At 37.2% G+C, this 19,359-nt stretch overlaps 1 protein-coding gene across 1 annotated transcript; it reads right to left on the bottom strand.

Moving 5' to 3' along the window:
* Nucleotides 1-10,036: 10,036 nt before the first annotated feature.
* On the bottom strand, nt 10,037-16,276 carry LOC149278171 (H2.0-like homeobox protein). The gene is made up of 4 exons (XM_089502278.1): nt 15,793-16,276; nt 13,835-14,014; nt 12,820-13,004; nt 10,037-10,378 (listed from the first exon to the last, which is right to left on the bottom strand). The coding sequence occupies exons 1-4, from the start codon at nt 16,274-16,276 to the stop codon at nt 10,037-10,039; spliced, it is 1,191 nt and encodes a 396-aa protein (XP_089358404.1).
* Between the last annotated feature and the right edge of the window lie 3,083 nt (nt 16,277-19,359).

Below are 19,359 nucleotides of genomic sequence, written 5' to 3' on the forward strand. Positions count from 1 at the left end.
CGCGTGGAATGCCATGTGATACGGCTATCATATATGTAGATGGGGCTAACATGATGTCAACCAACAGGGGGCTCTACAGAGTACGGGGACACTGGGAAACGTTATATAAAAGTAACCAAAAAATTGCCTGAATATTCCTTAAATCGAGTTAACGTTCCCTTTTTTTAATGTTTTTAATTTTTTCTGTCTTTTTTTTTTTGGCAGTGATGTAAAGAATTGCTCATTTCTCCACGAATCGCGTGCAGAGATGTCTGTATCTCAAATGAGCAACAACACGGATTATGTGATTGAAGCAATATATACACCGGATAGCAGGGGGATTAGGCTTTTATCTTTATCATTTGCTTGTGATGGGAGAGACTCGTTCCAGACACATCCCATGGGGGAGAGCAATTTATTCTCTCTTTTTAGGCAAGTATATATACACTATACAATATATATATATAAATTTATTTTTTTATTTTTTTTGTATATATTTATTTGTATATATATATATTTTTTTTTTATTTTTTTTTTGAATATATTTATTTTTTTATTTGTATATATATATATATATATATATATATATATATATATATATATTTGTGTATATATATTTGTGGCTTCCAGTGCTGGATTCAATCATGATCTTATCTAAAATGCTACAGTCTCTCTTTAATTATTAGTGGTTACATTGTTTATTGTAACTCCCTAAATAAACAGCTGCTGATGCAATAGACCCCCGTCCCCTCTCTCCATTTACTAAAATAACACCGCCCGACAGAGTCCTAGCCAAGCGACGTCCCTCCGCTAGCCCCGTAATATTTCAGTGGCCCACGCAGGGGCTTCTTGGTCAGTCGAAATTTATGTATCTCTGTATATCGAACAAGTATCTCAAACCAAAGCCAATCCAGCACTAGAGTCCAAGCGTTCTCTGTCCCTCCGTATGTGCTACGGGGTCACAGCGGGCGCTCATCATGTACCCCAACATGTTCGTTAGCCGGTCCGGCATTCACTGACCCAAGAGACATTTCATTTCTCAGCTGCAGGTCTAATAATGCTTGGTATGAATCCTTGTCATCCCTCCTTAATCAGTTGGGATTTACAGAAAAATGTTAGGAATCCGAGCCGGCTACATACATGTATAATTACCATCATATAGAAAATAATTAGATTATCATTAGTAATATATTTTGTGCTTTTCGACTTATGTTTGTATATATTGGGTAAAAAAGATTAAAAAAGATGTGAACTTATTAGTATTTATGTTTTTTTCTAGGCAGATTTTAATACTAATGGGAGCAAAGATTTAATCCTACGAGATACTAAGATGTGTGGATTCTATAGCGTATCCCCATGCAATGCATACTGTGGTCTATGGAGAATCGTCCTTCTGGACGGTCATCATACCTGGAAACTCTCCGGCCAACGCCTGAATCCTCCCGGTCCCGGGAGCGGGGTCTTGACACGGCCCACTCCCCGTCCATTTCCCCTTTAAATTAGAGTGTTTCCCACAGGAACGTCCCCTGACATCAGCAGGAACGCCCCCTGACATCAGCAGGAACGCCCCCTGACATCAGCGGGACCACCCACAGACATCAAATCCTGGCCGCGTCCCGCAGGGGAAGGCTCCGGGTAGCCGGAGCCCAGAAGTTCCCAGGTACGGCGATCACCTTTTCTGGTGCTTGGCTGCTGAATGGACCGGTTACAAGTGAGATCCCCCAACAAGCCCATTTACAATATGGAGGACTCTGCCTCACCTTCATAGCACACTATAGCTGGTTTTGTCCGACCTTAAGAAGCGGGAGTCAGGATATGACGTCCTGGAGCTCGGCAACAAGGACAACGGCCAACGAGTCCAGTGGTGCGGCCCAGGGTATCACCCAACGTAAATACATCGCTGTCCCTAAAAGATAAAAGATAATTGGCTGAATTCAGTGATAAATCTTTATCTCCATCATTAAATCCAATTGTTTTTAAAAAAAAATTTTATCAGCCTCAGAAAGTAGTACTTTTGAAACCTTTGTTTGGGGCACTTAATAACGAAAGCTGTACCTTCTACGCTCCGGAAAACAGATTCGTGAATGAATTTATCTCCATAGGGATCGAAACAGTTACTATAGATTGTATATAGTATAGTTATTAATAATTCTATTCATAATGACAATTATCATTTTTAATTGTTTTATTTTTACAAAATGGAATAATTCATTCAATGTAATATCATGAAAAGTGATTAATATAAGAAATATTTAAACATAATATAAAAATCAATTATTGTATTCATATTTAAAAAAAAAATAAAAAAAAAATTTAGCTACACTTCCAGAAAAAAAAAGTCTGGAAAAATTCTACAAAACCCCCCCCCCCCCAAAACTTGGTGTTTAAAGATAATATATATTTTTGTATAATGTTGGACATACTGGTCAAAAATATTACAAGAAATCGGTAGTGTAATTGCGTGAAGGCATTTTTAAAAAAAAAAATATGGAGAAATTTGTTACAGCAAATTAGATTTTTATAGAGATTGAAAAATGTTTTTTTTCCGCAGTCTTTATTGTGCTTTTGAGCACAATATTCAAAAATAATATTTTTGAATTATTTTAAGACACATTAGACAAAATTCTATAGTATATCTATAAATTAGAAGAACTTATATTCATTTTTCTATTAAAAAAAATATATATATTCAAGCTTGATATATTAACATGATGTTTTTAGTTCTTTTTCCCCCCCGCTGGGGATTAGTACGCGTCTCTCTAAGTGTATATTTTTGTAATAATGTTGAACAGCGTCTCGTATGGCAGGAAGATACTTCCAACTTGTCCATGGGAGATGTTTAATGGCAGCTGATCCACAGCTTGTCCCATTTATTCAATCCCAGCTCTTAAATATCAACAAACAAGGAAAGTGCCTTTTCTCCAAACACGTTTTAGCAAAGGCGGTGTGGAAAGAGGGAGGGAAATGGCTGTTTTTTTGGGCCAAGATATGGAGCTTCCACTCCTGTAATGAGAGCCATTAAGCTTATTATTGATGTCAATCTTTGTTGTGAGGTCCTGGAGTAATGAAATCACGCGGATTCCTGCTGAGTATAGAAGAGATCTGATCTATGCCACCTGGCTGAAACCAAAGAAATACGCCACTTCATTAATGGGGTTAGCCTCTGCTAATTGGTGTCTTAACATCATTGTTGAGTTCTCCTTGCAAAGCCGGGGAGATATTCTTTCCACTGTCTATCCGCTCTTAGGAAGAGGAGGTTTGAGCAGGAACTAGATACGGAAACATGTTGGAAACCCTCAGCGAGACACTAAACCCAAGTCAAGAGTCATCTTTGTAACTCCTACACAATCGTTGGAGAGACAAAGGACATTGACTGATCTAGTGTTGATCTACTTATTCCTTATCATAATAATAATAATTATTATATATAGCAACTTCTGGGTACTTTAAGGTTATTTAAAATTAACTTTCAATCAAGTAAGTATCACTTATCCTTAAACAAGTAAGAGAACCTGATCATGACCCAATGGACTCTCGTCTAAACGTATCCGTCTTTTTGAAATCTGGTCACACGGTACTTAAGCTCTATCTGACTAGTTTTGAACGAGATCAATTTCAGCTGTGAATGAATAGGATGGCTATATTTTTACAATTAAAGTTTTTTTTTGGGGGGGGATGATATTTGCTATTAAAGATCGTTCTTTATTTGTTGGGCACTTTGGGAAATATCTGCAAGGTCTGGAAGGACGCAAAAGGATTGGTTTGCTAGGATGCTAGAAGTCATAACGAGAATCCTCAGTGTGTTTTTTCTGGTTTAAATAAGGAGACACTTTGTTTCAGTAAACAGAGCTGTGAAACGTTGTATACAGCACACACTGAACAGTCTACAGAGACATACAAGGGGTGTCTCGGAGTTACACTGAAGCACCAGGTCTACAAGACGCTGCCTTACGTTTTAACGACCACCTTAACGAATAATGTGACGCACCATGGTTATTTTACTGATATTGTGCATTTTAGCTTTAAAAATGGGTTCTGTTGGTTGTGTTTGCGAGATCTGCGCAAGTGCAAAACGAGCAAAACTTGTGGTGGCCCTGAACAGATTTCCATTGGACTTGTCTGGGGCCCTAAGCTCCTAGCAAGTTTCTTCGGTCTGAAAGGCCAAGGTGTTAAGTGTATCAGACCTTGCAACTTATATTCAGGCCAAGTTGGCTGGAGAGAAAAAAATCATGGAATTTGATGGCAGATAAGGTACATTCGGCCCATCTAGACTGTCATTTTTCCGCTGTAAAGCCTTGAACCTTAATCAGTCAGCTGGTCTATTCTTAGATTCAGGAGCCGTATGCCAAGCTGGCCGCTGGCATGGATGAAGGCAGATAGGGTTGAACCATCAACTCTTCTACTGGCTTGGAAAGCTTTTCTTCGCTGATGGCAGCAAAACCAATGCATTATCGTCCATTTAACCTCTTTCAGGATAAGAATTTTCAAACCCTTGCCAAATAGATAGCTGGACAGATATGGAAAGCCCTAAACTGTGGATTATGGAGTGTATATACAGGCACACAGGCCTGTCCAGATCCCAATCTGGAGTCTCTGGAGTTTAATCTTTGGTCACTATCTCTGTTTCTGCTGAGCCTCCCTGTGTGGTTCTGCCAGGCAGTAGACGAACAACCTCACAAATCACTGAAGTGCAATTTGCCTGGTAATATGTCACCGGTCTTGTAAGACAAATATTTATAGGTCCCAGAAACTCTGCATAAATCACCCAGGGTATGTAGTTAATCACGCTGATCGGTTCTTAGATATGAAGCAAGAAGAGACTGCTTATTCAGTATATTACGCTCTAGAAGAGAGTGTTAACAAGGCCCTGGAGATGTCACTCACATGGACAGTGGTGAGCGTTCTACTCATGGTATTAGAAACAGGGATAACGTTTACTCTATGGGGCATTTTAATTGGGGGATACGTAATTGCCCGTCTCAATCACCCCTATATTGTACAAATTAACGCCTTACCAATTTATCACACATGATGCATGTTTTCTTTTTAATCTATAAAATTTGAGTGTGGAACACAAAATTCCAACTAAAAAAACATGATTTTTCATTGATATAAGTCTTTAAATTCTTCCGCTTTCATGCCCTTCTTTATGGGAATCAGTAAACCATAGTAACTGGTTGCATGGCTAATATAGTAAGAGAGCTTAAACACGCACGAGATGGAGAGGCCTGGACTGGTCATCTGGCTCATCGGGTAAATGCCCAATGGACCATTGGCCAGTAGCGCCCCATACTTACCTGATCTGACACGTCCTGAGGTGTGCACCCACTCGAATCCCGCCGGCAACTAGGTGTGCATCATTTGTCGGCCACTGGCCTTAAAGGGCCACGGCCATCCTCAATCCGGAGATCCTTATGGCTATCCTGGATCAACGAGACCAAGAACTGATTTAGGTTTCGGTTGTCAGCAGGAAGAACGAGCAGACTAGATGGACTTCTTGAGAATCAGCCAAACTGATAAACCATGTAACTACACCAAATCCTGCTGCGGCTATTGCAGTGACATCATTATTTAGGAAACATTTGAATATGAGATTCACGTGTCCTCCTGAAGTCCCCCCCCCCAGAACATCTATCACATCTGTGTTGTCTGGAATACACCAAAAGGTTTTCCAAAGACAAAGTTGCTTTAAGGACGCCAACAAGTCCTGGTCGTGTGACTCTGATGTCATAGTTCTTAATATATAAAAAATATTATTTTACAGATTATGTTTTTAAACAAATACTGCATATCCTGACATGGATCGGTATAGACTCCTGGCGCTGGACCGCTTACACTCAATCAATTATTCCTATCACGCTCGCTCTAGTACACACATCAATTTTCACCAGCAATAATTCTGACTGTAGCCACAATGGGCAGCTTATGGTATTTTATTTATTTAACTGTTTATTAATGTGTTTTTTTTCCGCTTAGTTTCTTTTTTTTATCTTTATAGAATATTTATATTTTATATAATATTTATAAAATATTTAAAGGACTTTAATGAGATTTATACATTAACCCAGATACAAAACTCCTAACAAAACTGAACTTTAATCATCAGTTTCTTTAATACTATATTCACCATAATTATTATTATTTTTTTCTTATTCGCCAATTATTTTAAAATGTGCAACGGTTTTTTTTTATTATTTGTTTTCTTTTATTTTAAATCTAAATTTTTTTATTTTTTTTTTAAGTTTTAAATTGGGGAAAAGCCACAGCTCTTATCAAAAATTAATGAATCAATTAACGCTACCTATAGCCTGTACCTCTTCAGCCAATTGTTTTGAAGACATTTGGTATAAAAATCATGGAAGCTCGGAAAGGCAGCAGCCTGTGGCACAGCCAGCATTATCTAAATCAATTTCCTGATCTAAGGTTTTCTTTTGCCTCACCCCCACCTTGTGTTCTACGTGTCTACCACCCTCTCAATAAAGTAAAAAAGTATATATATATATATATATATACGATTATATATATATGATTTGGAGAAGTGGCCACTCCACTTGAAGCCAGGGCATGAATCATTCTCACCACCCTCAGCCAAGTTGCCATTTCAAGGTAAGTCTACAGAGCAGCAGTATGTATCAAAAATCATTGAGACCGTCCGGACTCCGTAGACGATGAATTCATTTTGGTTCAGGTAGTCGCCCTGTTTTTTTATGATTGTGCACCTGACGTGAAGCATTTCATAAAAGTCAATGTCCGGCCGACGCTTTACTGTCCACAGACTGAGAAAACATTTTCACGGCTCGGCTTTCCAGCTACGAATCATAACCCAAAATCACGAAGGATTTAGAGAAACCATGCAGGCTGAGCAACGGGCTGGGATTAGTACTTTGAAATATTGCAAAGGGGATCGTGGTGGAGCTGATTCCAAAACAGCGGCTTTCTAGTTTCAGATTAAAATAAAGTTTTAAAAAGTATTGTGCTGGTTTTGAACAATGGCGGTCTCCAGGTCTGCAGATAAAAGGGTGTTTATTGGAAAAAAATAAAACCAGGTTTTTATCAATACCGACCGACATACTGTATACAGCACAGGGGTTATATTACTGTATACAGCGCTGGGGGTTATATTACTGTATACAGCGCTGGGGGTTATATTACTGTATACAGCGCTGGGGGTTATATTACTGTATACAGCGCTGGGGGTTATTACTGTATACAGCGCTGGGGGTTATTACTGTATACAGCGCTGGGGGTTATATTACTGTATACAGTGCTGGGGGATATATTACTATATACAGGGCTGGGGGATATATTACTGTATACACCCCTGGGGGTATATTACTGTATACACTGCTGGGGGTTATTACTGTATACAGCGGTGGGGGGTTATTTCTGTATACAGCGCTGGGGTTATATTACTGTATACAGTGCTGGGGGTTATATTACTGTATTTAGTGCTGGGGGTTATATTACTGTATACAGCACTGGGAGTTATATTACTATATACAGGGCTGGGGGTATATTACTGTATACACTGCTGGGGGTTATTACTGTATACAGCGGTGGGGGGTTATTTCTGTATACACCGCTGGGGGATATGCTAAAGTAGAAAAATATCTTTTTCCATTGGACTTCCTCTTTTACGCCCTCAGTAATTCAGCCTGATGGAAATTGCAGACGAAAGCAGTTTGAGTAACAGTCCGCCTTGACAGTGGAACCAAAGTATCGGCCCTGGTTGCCTTGTTATTAATATATCAGGAGCGGGAGAGAGGGGAAAGCGTCTGAATCCAATTTATATATTCCCGCCACCTGCCCTCATAGCCAATGAACACAATGGGCTATCCCTCTAGATTGTAAGCCTGCGAGCCGGGCCCTCTTTGCCTAATGTATGGGCTCATCTCAGACTGTTCTAGTTTTCAGACCCTTTGAATGTAGGGACTGTAAGAAGCGCTGCAGACATGGTTGGCGCTATAGAAATGAAAGATAATAATATTTAGAGGCAATAAGGAGATCCCTGTCCTTCCAATATCCCACTTGTAGAATGTCTACTTTCTTATGCTCTTTTCAATAAATAGTAATCATATATATATATATGTGGTTTTATTAGATGATAGATGCAAATAGAGATAGATAGATAGATAGATAGATAGATAGATAGATAGATAGATAGATAGATAGATAGATAGATAGAAAGCCAAAGGGTTAAAATAAATATTTTTTTTATAGAACACACATTCTATACTTTCCTCCAGAACACATGGAATTAAAATATAAAAATAAAGGGCAATTATATCCATATTTAAGGACAGAGAGGGAAAGAAATAAGAAGATTTTAGAAGGAATACAAAATAATAACTGAGTCGAGGGGGGTCCAAAAAACATAATAAACCTTTTTATTTACAATAACTTCAGTGCACGGTATAGACTTTTAAAGATATACACATTGCAAATGGTCTGGGGGGATTCCACCGGTTTTCACATTTTAGATGCGATAAGAGAATTTATGGAGAGCCATTAATATAGAATGAGAGAGAGATAATGACCTAAATGCCAGAGATAAACCCATCACTAGTAACTGAATAGAATTCCTCCCGTAGACTACATTGGAAAACAAGTAGATAAAAAAAAAAGTCAATTTATAAATATATCCTAATATAACTCATTTTTTTTATCTTTTTTGTTTTCCTTCACAGTCTAGGAAAGAATCACTATTCAATTACTTGTAATAGATTTATGACCTGCATTAAGAGTAGCTGATTGTCTGGATCCATACACGAGACTCCCAGCCAGTTGTGCTGACACTTGGATTAATAACATGAAAGCCTGACCATCAAACCACAGAAATGTGAATATGCACCAGCTGGTAGGGGCTATAATTAGCTTTCCCCCCCCCCCCTTTATTGACAAAGAACTCCATTAGTTGGAGTCCAACAAAACTTTTTTTTTGCTAAGGGGAGATTTTAGGAGTCATAGCTCGCAATAGCTTGTGCTTGCAAATATTCAGTAACTAAGTGCAAATACTGAATATAACGCATTTTACGTTTATTTTCATACATTTAATCGGTCCCGGCCAGTGAGGATGGTATTAGATGTATAGCGTATTTACTAAACTGCATTCCGCATCTCTTGCATTGATTTTGGCGACGGATTTAGCTTTTTCCACAGTGGTAAGCTTATTTCTAAATTTACATTATTGCCAAATTTCCACTAGCATTCAGTGGAAATGGTGTCTGGGGAACTGTGTTATATATATATATAATACTGTTTTTATGGGTTTAGGTCAGATCATTTAACTCTTTCTACCAAAAGTCAAGCCCTTACGCACAAAAGAGTTAAACTCTGTTCTGCTCATTAAAGGTACAGATCAATTCACGCAAAGTGTCAGCTCTGTCGTATAAATTATGATAGCATTTGTGGTTGCTAATTTGACAAATCGACCCCTATCTAGTATGTTACACCAATAATAAATTATTTTAAATATATTGAATCGTGCGCAAAATGCACCAGTTCTGACATCTACAGGGGTACATGGGGCTTATTCGCAGCTCACAAACCAGATTGAAAAAGCCCCCCGCAGTGCCAGCCAGCATGACAATGGAGTGAAAAGAAGGCAAATAACTGTACTTTCTGCACTCACACCAAGGACTTTAACCTTTTTGCGTGCCAGACGGGTACAAAGCATTTTTAAGGGTTAATCCCACTGACCCTCAAAAAAGGGGGTCAAGCAGATTCAAGATTCATTATTTTCTTGGTGCTGTGGGGTAAGGTATTAACTGCATGAGTGCCAGTAGGGTGCAGTGCTGAAATGGTTAATCGGAAAACATTTCTCAATCTTCAAAGTTCTATATTAGAAGAAGAACGTTGGAGTCCTCGTTTTACAAGGTTTTTTTCTCGTCGCTTCGTTACCGTGTCCTCCTAAACTCCGGACACTTAGTACTCTCACCAAAGGTGCCAGGATCCAACCCAACGTGCCTGGACACCTAAATCTTCACAGTGCATTCAAAACGAGTGTCTCCTATAAATACTAAAAGGCACGATCTCTCGCAGTCCAGAGTCCTCAGGTTTAGAGCATTGGGGGGCTCTGTGGAGTGGGTGCCTCTGGGCAGGGTCCTGGTGGCTGTGTGGGCAGCTCTGTGGCCGGGGACGCTTTGATGACGCTGGTTTGCTGTGGCTCAGAGGTGGCATTAGTCCTTTCAGAGTCACTGGCCATCAGGTCTAAGGACTCACAGTCACTGCTGTCACTGTCCCCCTCAGATCTGTAAGGACTGTTGCTCCTGTCTAAGTCCACCTCCCCTGGGCACGGGGTCTCTGATTTCTCTGCCTCTTCTTTTTCTTTATCTTTCTGAGCCTGGGCCTCCTTGGAATGTCTCCACTTCATACGTCGGTTCTGAAACCAGACCTTCACCTGAAGGAACAAGAACACCTAAGAGTCACTACATTGTAACAGTACTTCCAGAACCAGTAAAGTCTGACGGGCTACATTGTCATCATCACCATCATCATCCTCACCATCATGTAATGATAAAACACCAAATGCAAAAGATAATTTGTCGGCCCCATTCGGCCCCATCTAGACACCCGTTTCTCCTGCTGTAAAGACTCAAACTTTAATCAGTCGTTGATCTCGTCTTAGATTCAGGAGCCGTATGTCTATCCCATGTATGTTTAAGTCCCCTCACTGTATTACCCTCTACCACTTCTGCTGGGAGGCTGTTTCATTTATTTACCACCCTATCTGTACAAGGAAATGTGAAAAAAAAAACCACAGTATTTTACTACCAGATTTTAGTATTAAAATATGAACCCCTTGATAGCCCATCTTAACAGAAGAGGGGGCATTTCAAACTCAACATTGGGTTTATTTATTTATTTTATTCCCATTTATTTAATTTTAATCACTCTGTGTGGAGCTGTTTTCCTGTTCCTGCTGTGTCTCACAGCCTCGTCCTGCTTGTGCTCAGGTGAGTACATTTTAAAGGACGAATCTCTATTCGCATTGTCATATTTAATATATTTGTTTAATGTAAAGTGTTCCTCGTAACTGGCTATATAGTTACTGTTGATGCTCTTACGTCTTTTTTTTTTTTTTTTTAAGTGACCCCATGAGCTGACATTCCAATAAGAGCTCAGAAGAACTAGAATGACTTTCCTGTATTTTATGAAGTCCATGGAATGCTATTATCTAGCATTATATTAATTTTCATGGAAATATGTAGCCTTTTAGAGAATATATCTTTTTTTTGGGGGGGGGGCATAGGCTTTATGTGTTACTACAATGCAAATCAGAAGAAAACACACAGTTTGTAAAGCCTGTGTTGGATTGTGATGGCTGCTCGATAAGCTCTTACAGGCACAATTGTGTATAAAGATAAACTCAATCGAGCAAGGGCTATTTCAAAAGCCCTGGAAATAAAAATATGTGATTATTGTCCCCAGGAGATCCGGATAATGACCCTGCCTGAAACAGGATTTATAAATAGCCTCCGAAACTTCCCAAGTGGGACGGTAAGAGGTTACGTGCCCACTACTGAAAATCAGAGAACATACGGTTCCCTGTGGTGGTCTCCTATTGGACTGCTACTCTCACTACCCTAAGCCATCTTATGGCCCTGATGGGAGCTGTGGTCCTATACCATTATCTCTCTGCATTATAATTACTCTTATTGTAAAGCAAATAGCAATAAAGCAGAACTATATATAATATGGGGGGGTATTAGCTTGAATTTCCTTTTTTTGCCCCATTTTTAAATGTTATTTTCTCAACAGTTTTTAAGGACAGTTGCGCAAAGCTAGGACTTTATCTTAAAGGAACGATAGAATTGCTTCAGCCGGCTATATTATTGCTTCATAAAAACCACAATGACTTCAGATCCACCAATAAACCTTATTATCTATCGTTACTTTTGGTAATTCAGTTTAAGAAGGGGGGAAAAACATACAATTTCACTTCCCTATCACGTACGGATTTCACAATTTATAAATTCTAAAAAACATATTTTTTTCCTGTAACAGTTACAAAGCAAAGTTAAAAAAAAATCAGAACTGGACACATTTTTTTCTCCATATGGTGTAAATATTAAGGTCTTTTAACCATTTGGAAACCAGTTGTGCAGCATAATTACATTAAGAATTCATTTTATTTGGGTCTAGACACCGATATACTTGAAGCCATTTTCCAATATATATTATCTGGATTCCCCTCCCCCCACCACCCTAATAACAGAAAATAACATTTATGATAATTCTTCACATTGCTTCAAAAACCTATTAACTGCTTAAATAACACCATTTAATCCCTTTAAGCTTAGTTTAATTTAAACTATTTTGAATCAAATGCATTATTAGGAATTCAAAGAGAGAGATTTTCTTTTACAAAAGGAAAAAATGTGCACCTTGTCCCAAAAATCCAGAGATTAAAAAAAATACAAACTGATGCAAAAATCTCCCAACATATACTATTCCATTGCATTATATATATACACACACACACATATTATATATATTTATATCAGGTATTGTAATATCTTTGCAACAGTTGTTTGATACTATAGATACAATACCTGATATTCAATATATATATATATATATAGACAGACATATATAATATCGAATACCTGCTATAAAGATCTGCCTACTATTAATTTTACTACATAATAATTATATATATATATATATATATATATATATATATATATATATATAATAAAGGAGAGGGAGATTAGAGAGAGAGAGAGAGAGAGAGAGGGAAAATGTATAATATATTCCCCCTCAATATATAATATATTCTAATTAATTATATATATATATGTATTCTAATATTTATAACACAATCTGAAGTGCCCTCACCTGGGCATCAGTGAGCCCCAGCATGGCCGCCAGCTGCTTCCTGTCCGGTTTGGTGACGTATTTCTGGACCTCGAACCTCTTCTCCAGCCCCTTCCTCTGCAGGTTGGAGAACACTGCGCGGGACCACGAGCGCTTCCGCTTGTATGTCTGCGGCATGGTGTCCTTGGTCAGCACGGCATAGGGGCCTGCAAGAGAAGAGACACCGTGACACACTGCAACGGGCGCTAAACACCGCACACGGCACTGCAACGGGCGCTAAACACCGCACACGGCACTGCAACGGGCGCTAAACACCGCACACGGCACTGCAACGGGCGCTAAACACCGCACACGGCACTGCAACGGGCGCTAAACACCACACTGTGCCGGCACACAATACATATATACATGCTAAGAAAATCAGTGTGTTTTACACACAAATAAAATCAATACTGCAGGAAAAAAAAGGAAAACCATGGTTTCGGTCCTAATAAAGCCCTTTATCAAGATTTTTACGTAAATAAAAAAAAACACAAAAATATATATGATATAGATATATATATATATCAATTTATATGTAATGAGTAATGAGATATGAATATATCTATATATACAGCATATCAATATATATATATATATACAGTATATCAATATATATGTAGTATATAATATATATGTATATACCGGAATATACACAGTATTTCAATATATATAGTATATCAAATATATATACACAATATCTTTATATATACATACACACACAATATATATACAGTAAATCAATATATATATATAGCATATCAATATATATATATACATAAAAAAGTATATTAATATATACACATAGCATGTAAATCTATACAGTAGTGGTGTATGAGTTCTGGGCTGGATCTTATATGTTTTGGAGTATTCTAGGCTTGTGATTATTTAAATACTGGGTGTTAGATTTATTCTAGATTTCTATACCATGTGATGGGGGGGTGCAGGGCTGCTGGGGGGGCTCAGGGACCCCCTTACACACAGGTTATGATTGTACCTGGAAAGGTGTCCTGAAACTGCTGCTGCACTGAGCTCCTCTGGGAATTGCTAATCTGCCCCAGCAGTGAGGACGTGTCGTTAATTTGCTCTAAGGAGGCGAAGAAGTGTCCGGCTGCAGACTGCATGTGCTGGCCGTGGGCCCCTGCCTGGCGGCCTGTACTGATTAGTGAGGTCAGATCTGTGATACAAGCAGAGATCTGTTACATATCAAGGTAAGCAAGCAAACCCCCTGCCCATAGGCATGCAGTACAGGGCACCTACCCCTATGGGGTATTACTGCACAATGCACTGGCCCCTATCAGTACAATCAACTAAAAAACATACCATGGACCCCCTTAATGAATTGAGTATATACATATAGTTTTAATTTATACCAAGGATCCTTTAATAAATGAATTAACTATATATATATATATATAGCCATGTGCTATATGATGGACCCCTATGTGAGTTCAGTATATACATATAGCCTTAAGCTATACCATGGACCCCTGTGTGAATTCTATATGTACATTATATCCAAATTCTACCAATAATTATTAAACACTAAGGAACCCTCTATCTATGACCAGTTATCTTTTTGTAACTATATTCTATTCTATAAGTAACTATTATATAACGATTAACTCTTTCCAACTGCAATACACCCATGGAATATGTATTATGTATTATGTGAAGTTATCCAGTGTAACTACTTTACATTATATATTCTGTATGTAACAGTTTGACGCCAAAGAATTCTCTGCAACTAAATAAACCCAAAAACTGTAATACTTGTATTGAACACTATTTAAATACAACTACAAATTCATTATCTGACGTCACTGTATTTCACCAAAGACAGTGAAATATAAATTAGTTTTATATATATATAACTATTTGTGAATTAAATACATTATCCTAATCTTCTAAATTATATATTATATATATATATAATTTTTAATTATCTAAGTATTATGTACCAATCAGTATTTTCTGTATATTTTTTTATTATATATATATATAATCCACACATATATAAATATTATATTGCACTGCCACCCTCTGAAATGTGAATATAATTCACATACTGTAATGCTATAAAAACCCTCAACCTTCCTGAAATAGGAATTCACCTTTAATGTCTAAATAAAATATACAAAAAAGTCTGAAAATATTATAAACTTTTGTACAGTCTATTATTACAATGGGAATATTATTCTTCTTTAAATACATGTGATAAATGTATATATCAATGTAAAAAGATAATGCATCAGCCTCATTCATTAAACGCAGCATCTCCTTTGCCACCTGTCTAAAATATAATATAGTATATTATTACATAGTATATATGAGTGTAATATATATATATATATATATATATATATATATATATATAAATATAAATTAGTGTATGCATCAATTATGGTATAATTAATCTTTTTATATAAGTATATAAGTATTTTTGGTATTATTTTAGTTTCTGTTCTAATTTTATTTCTATTCGATAAGTGTTCGAAGTGAATTGGGATTTATGTTTTGCAATTTATTGATTTAGAATTTGTGAGTACATTTCACATTATTTCATAAATTTCGCGTTTAAAATACATATGTTTTTTATTATTGGAATTGAAAAGTAAGTTTAAATTAATGTCAAACTATTTAATAGAACATATAAGACAAAATGACAGAATGCCAGGAAGTTAAGTGGAAACGAATTTTAGACCCCCAGAAATTAATTAAGTAATCAGTTATTAAGGGGTTATACAGTTTATTGTATTTTAACAAATATTACTGTATTTTAACACATATGAACTCATCCCTCACGATGGAAATGATTTAAATTGATCTAGAAGGGTGATCTATGTGTGCTTTTAAATCTAGTGGATTTACAAATAGTATTTAATGTGTCTACATACAGATCTGAGTGCAGTTACCCCAAATTTCCACCCCAACCAAGAAGAGTAGCGTAAATACCTCTCAGTGTGCTCCCTTCTTTCACTTTGGGGTCAAACTCTGTAGAGAGGATCCGATCAATCCCAAATTTGAGGTCCTTGCTGGAAGGTGCCGGTTGGGAAGCTCCGTGGATTCTGTTGGAGTTGACGCCGGGGTTGTTACAGATCCCCGCAGCTCGGTGGGGTTGATAAGGAGACATTGGAGACAATCTGTGGTGGAATCCAGATTCTGGGGTGACAGGGGTGGGTCTCAGGGGGGACCCCGATGGCTGGTATTGGGCTGGGTGTACACTCACCCCCATGTGAGCTGCAGTCAGACCAGAGGAGCCTGGTGGGCTATCGGGGTCCCCAACATGCAGGATGTCGGCAATGCAGAAAGAAGGCTTCTTCCCGGGGTCCAGAGGAGGAAAGCCGGTAGCCCCTGATCCAGCAGCTCCGGGGCAATAGGCAGACCACAAATTGAAGTGAGAAGCTGCATAGAAGGGGGCCAGGCCAGTGGCATACATGTTGAATCCAGCACAGGGGGCCCTGGGCTGGGTGTGGGGGCGCGCAAACTCTGGTTTGTGGGTCTGTAGAAATCTGCCCCTGGATTGGGTAAATAAGACAAACTGCACCACGAGAGGGGTCTGTGAACTTCACACTGTCACTGATCGCTGACACACACAGCTCGCAGGGTTACGGAACTTTGGCTGAGATTTTGGATTCCTGCACTGTACAAGATATCCCCCTCCTTCTTTCTGATTGGCTGAACGCCCTGCAACTAAAACAGCCACGCCCACTGCTCAATGCACTCTAATGTACCACTTGCTAAGAAAGAGCCCACCCCCTGCATCCCCATCACCCAATCAGAATGAGATCCTAATCTGAGAACGAAATCTATGATATTCCTAAACACTAAGGCGAGGGCTTTTAATCACATACCCCATTGTTTATTGAATTTGCCCATGATGCGGGAGATAACAATAATAACAATATCAACCCAGAATATTTATTACTTTTTAAATATGTGCCTTGCTGTATTTTGAGCTGATTGGGTGGTTTAGATTTTTTTATTATTTTTTATAGAATATTTTCTGCAAACATCAGGAAAAAATGAACCAGTTTTGCTAATTTTTGGAGATTATTCTTATTTTAGTCATTTCCATTCGAAATTAGACCATCCTCTGCCAGATAAAATGATACAAATGTATAGGGAATGTATTTAATGTGATCGAAAGCCATAGGAGATGTACAGGCTCATATAAGTCTATAACATTTTATTAAATTGCGGAAAATGGCCAAAAAGTAGATAATTTGGATAATGTCAGATTTTTTATTTTTAATATTGTTTTATTAATGTTCGTATAAATTCCTCCCAGTTTAGCCAGTAACGCCATTGTAGAAAACATAAACCCTTTAGAATTACACACAACCAGTTTAATTAACAATTATTTACTTTGCCCTTAACTACAAATTATTTTATACATTAAATGAAGAATTCTTATTGTGGACATCTAGATTTTAACATATATATATACAGTAGACCAAAAAATAAACATAAGATCTCCGAGTTTGGAGGCATTGCTACAGAATACAGAATATGTTGGGCCCTGACAACCAAAAATTGATTTGGCCCCCTTACCTATACATTTAAATATATATGTGGTCTATATATATATATATATATATATATATGCACACACTATATGTCAGTTCTAGTTTTGACCCTTTGAATGTATGTACTGTAATTGGTGCTACAGAAGTAGTTGGCGCTATAAAAATAAAATAATAATAATATTAATAATACTAATAATAAATAATACATTCAGACATGGGTACATGGAACTTGGTCTGCCAGCTTTTGTCATTCCATCAAAATGTATATAGACACATACACATATTTATTAGACCTATGAGTGGGCAGATCCTATTTTGTAAGGGTTAATGAGGAGTGGAATTACTGTACATGAATTTAAATGAATACAAATATTTTTTTCAGCAGGCATTTAAAGGGTGGTTCCCAGCAGCATTTTCCCTACCCTCAATCTCTTTTCTATTACAGCCCCCAGTAATGAAGGTGACATAGAAAACTCAATAGGGACCCCCTAAGGGGACATTCATTAATAGCTGTTTATTGTATGTGTTTAGTCTTAAAATAATTGGATGGCAGGGGTTATTCACAGAATGGTGGGCAGACATATTGCTCCAATAGCAGACTACAGATATAGAGAATAGTCATAGAGAATATGAACTGGAATGCTATCAATACATTTCAGTAGTGGCACCTTCAAGTAATTAAAATAATATGGGTCAGAGGCTTAAACTTAAGGAAGTTTTACTGTACTGAATGGGTGGTAGATAAGTGGAACAGTATCTCAGCAGAAGTGGCAGAGACAAATTACTCCTGATTCTAAGATTCTACATTAGGAAAAATGGCCAGATCAGATGGGCCAAACAAGTCTTATCTACCCTCATGAACCCCTTAATGTTATTTTTGCCCCAATATACAGCATAATCATTTTATTTTAACTATTAAAATCCTAGTTACGTTTATTTGTAAGAGTGCACATAATGTTCTTCTAGAGAGAGGATCTGATTCACTCACACTGCGCTTTTGCATCTTTCTGGACCCCCAAGATTCCCAGTTTTAACCCTAAATAAACTAAACCCCAACTTAAGCTGTATTATTTTATGCATTTTTATTATTATTTTATTTAAGAAACTAGTAAATTTAAGAAATACCTACAAGCAGAACGATTCTCCCACCAGGTATCTGGAGGAGTCGGATTTTCCATTAAAGTGTCGCAAGTGCAGCTCATCACTGAAAATCCAGAAACATACATTTTCTAGAGCATTCATTTTTAAAATTTTGTATTTTTTTAAATATTTGCATTAACCCATACATAGACACGATGAGTCTATTATTTCATTTACATTTCCAAATAACGAAAATAAATTATTTCAGCACACACAGAAAGACCGATCGAAAAAAAAATCGGGAATGTTAACTTTTAAAGCTGATGTTTGAGCAGCATTCCAGTGCCACTGAAATCATGTTCTTTTCTGGGTGTACCTATAGGCTCATAATATATTCTATGTATCACATGCTTCTATAGATCCAATGACAAAAATATATTCTAAAGACATATAGGGAAGGGGTGCATTCCCCTTAAATCATGTAGAAGTTGCACAACTGCACACTAAAGGACTATATATATTCCATATAGCCTTGTGAAATTGATTAGTGCTGTTTTATAAAATAACATTTATTACCAGTTAAGAAAAAATACCCCATTAATAATGTAATTACTTTAATGCAACAATACTTTTTCCGCCCCTATATGTCACAAACAAAGACCTTAAAAGCATCATATAAAGTATAACAAAATCAAATAATCTATACATCCAAATTGGTGGATATAAAAACTGATATGTGTATAGCAAATTATTGTATTATTTTATTATTATATTTGATCTATTAAAATTATTTTAATTATTTACTACCTGTATTACCTATTAATTATTCATTACATTATTATTTAGTATATATATATATATTTGTTTTAAATAACGAATATTCCATCTAGAAATATTAGTACCTTGAGAATAT

Source organism: Sceloporus occidentalis, unplaced genomic scaffold (genome assembly GCF_023333645.1).
Source record: "Sceloporus occidentalis isolate IW3139 unplaced genomic scaffold, rSceOcc1.0.p SCAF_199, whole genome shotgun sequence".
NCBI lineage: Eukaryota > Metazoa > Chordata > Lepidosauria > Squamata > Phrynosomatidae > Sceloporus > Sceloporus occidentalis.

What these genes read in the sequence shown, in the direction of transcription:
- LOC149278171 (XM_089502278.1), bottom strand. Translation starts at nt 16,276, where the DNA reads ATGTATGCCACTGGCCTGGCCCCCTTCTATGCAGCTTCTCACTTCAAT. An exon ending in AGAAGGGAGCACACTGAGAG is followed by an intron (nt 14,015 to 15,792) that starts GTATTTACGCTA and finishes CTTGTATCACAG; the next exon opens with ATCTGACCTCACTAATCAGT. An exon ending in GTTTCAGGACACCTTTCCAG is followed by an intron (nt 13,005 to 13,834) that starts GTACAATCATAA and finishes CTTCTCTTGCAG; the next exon opens with GCCCCTATGCCGTGCTGACC.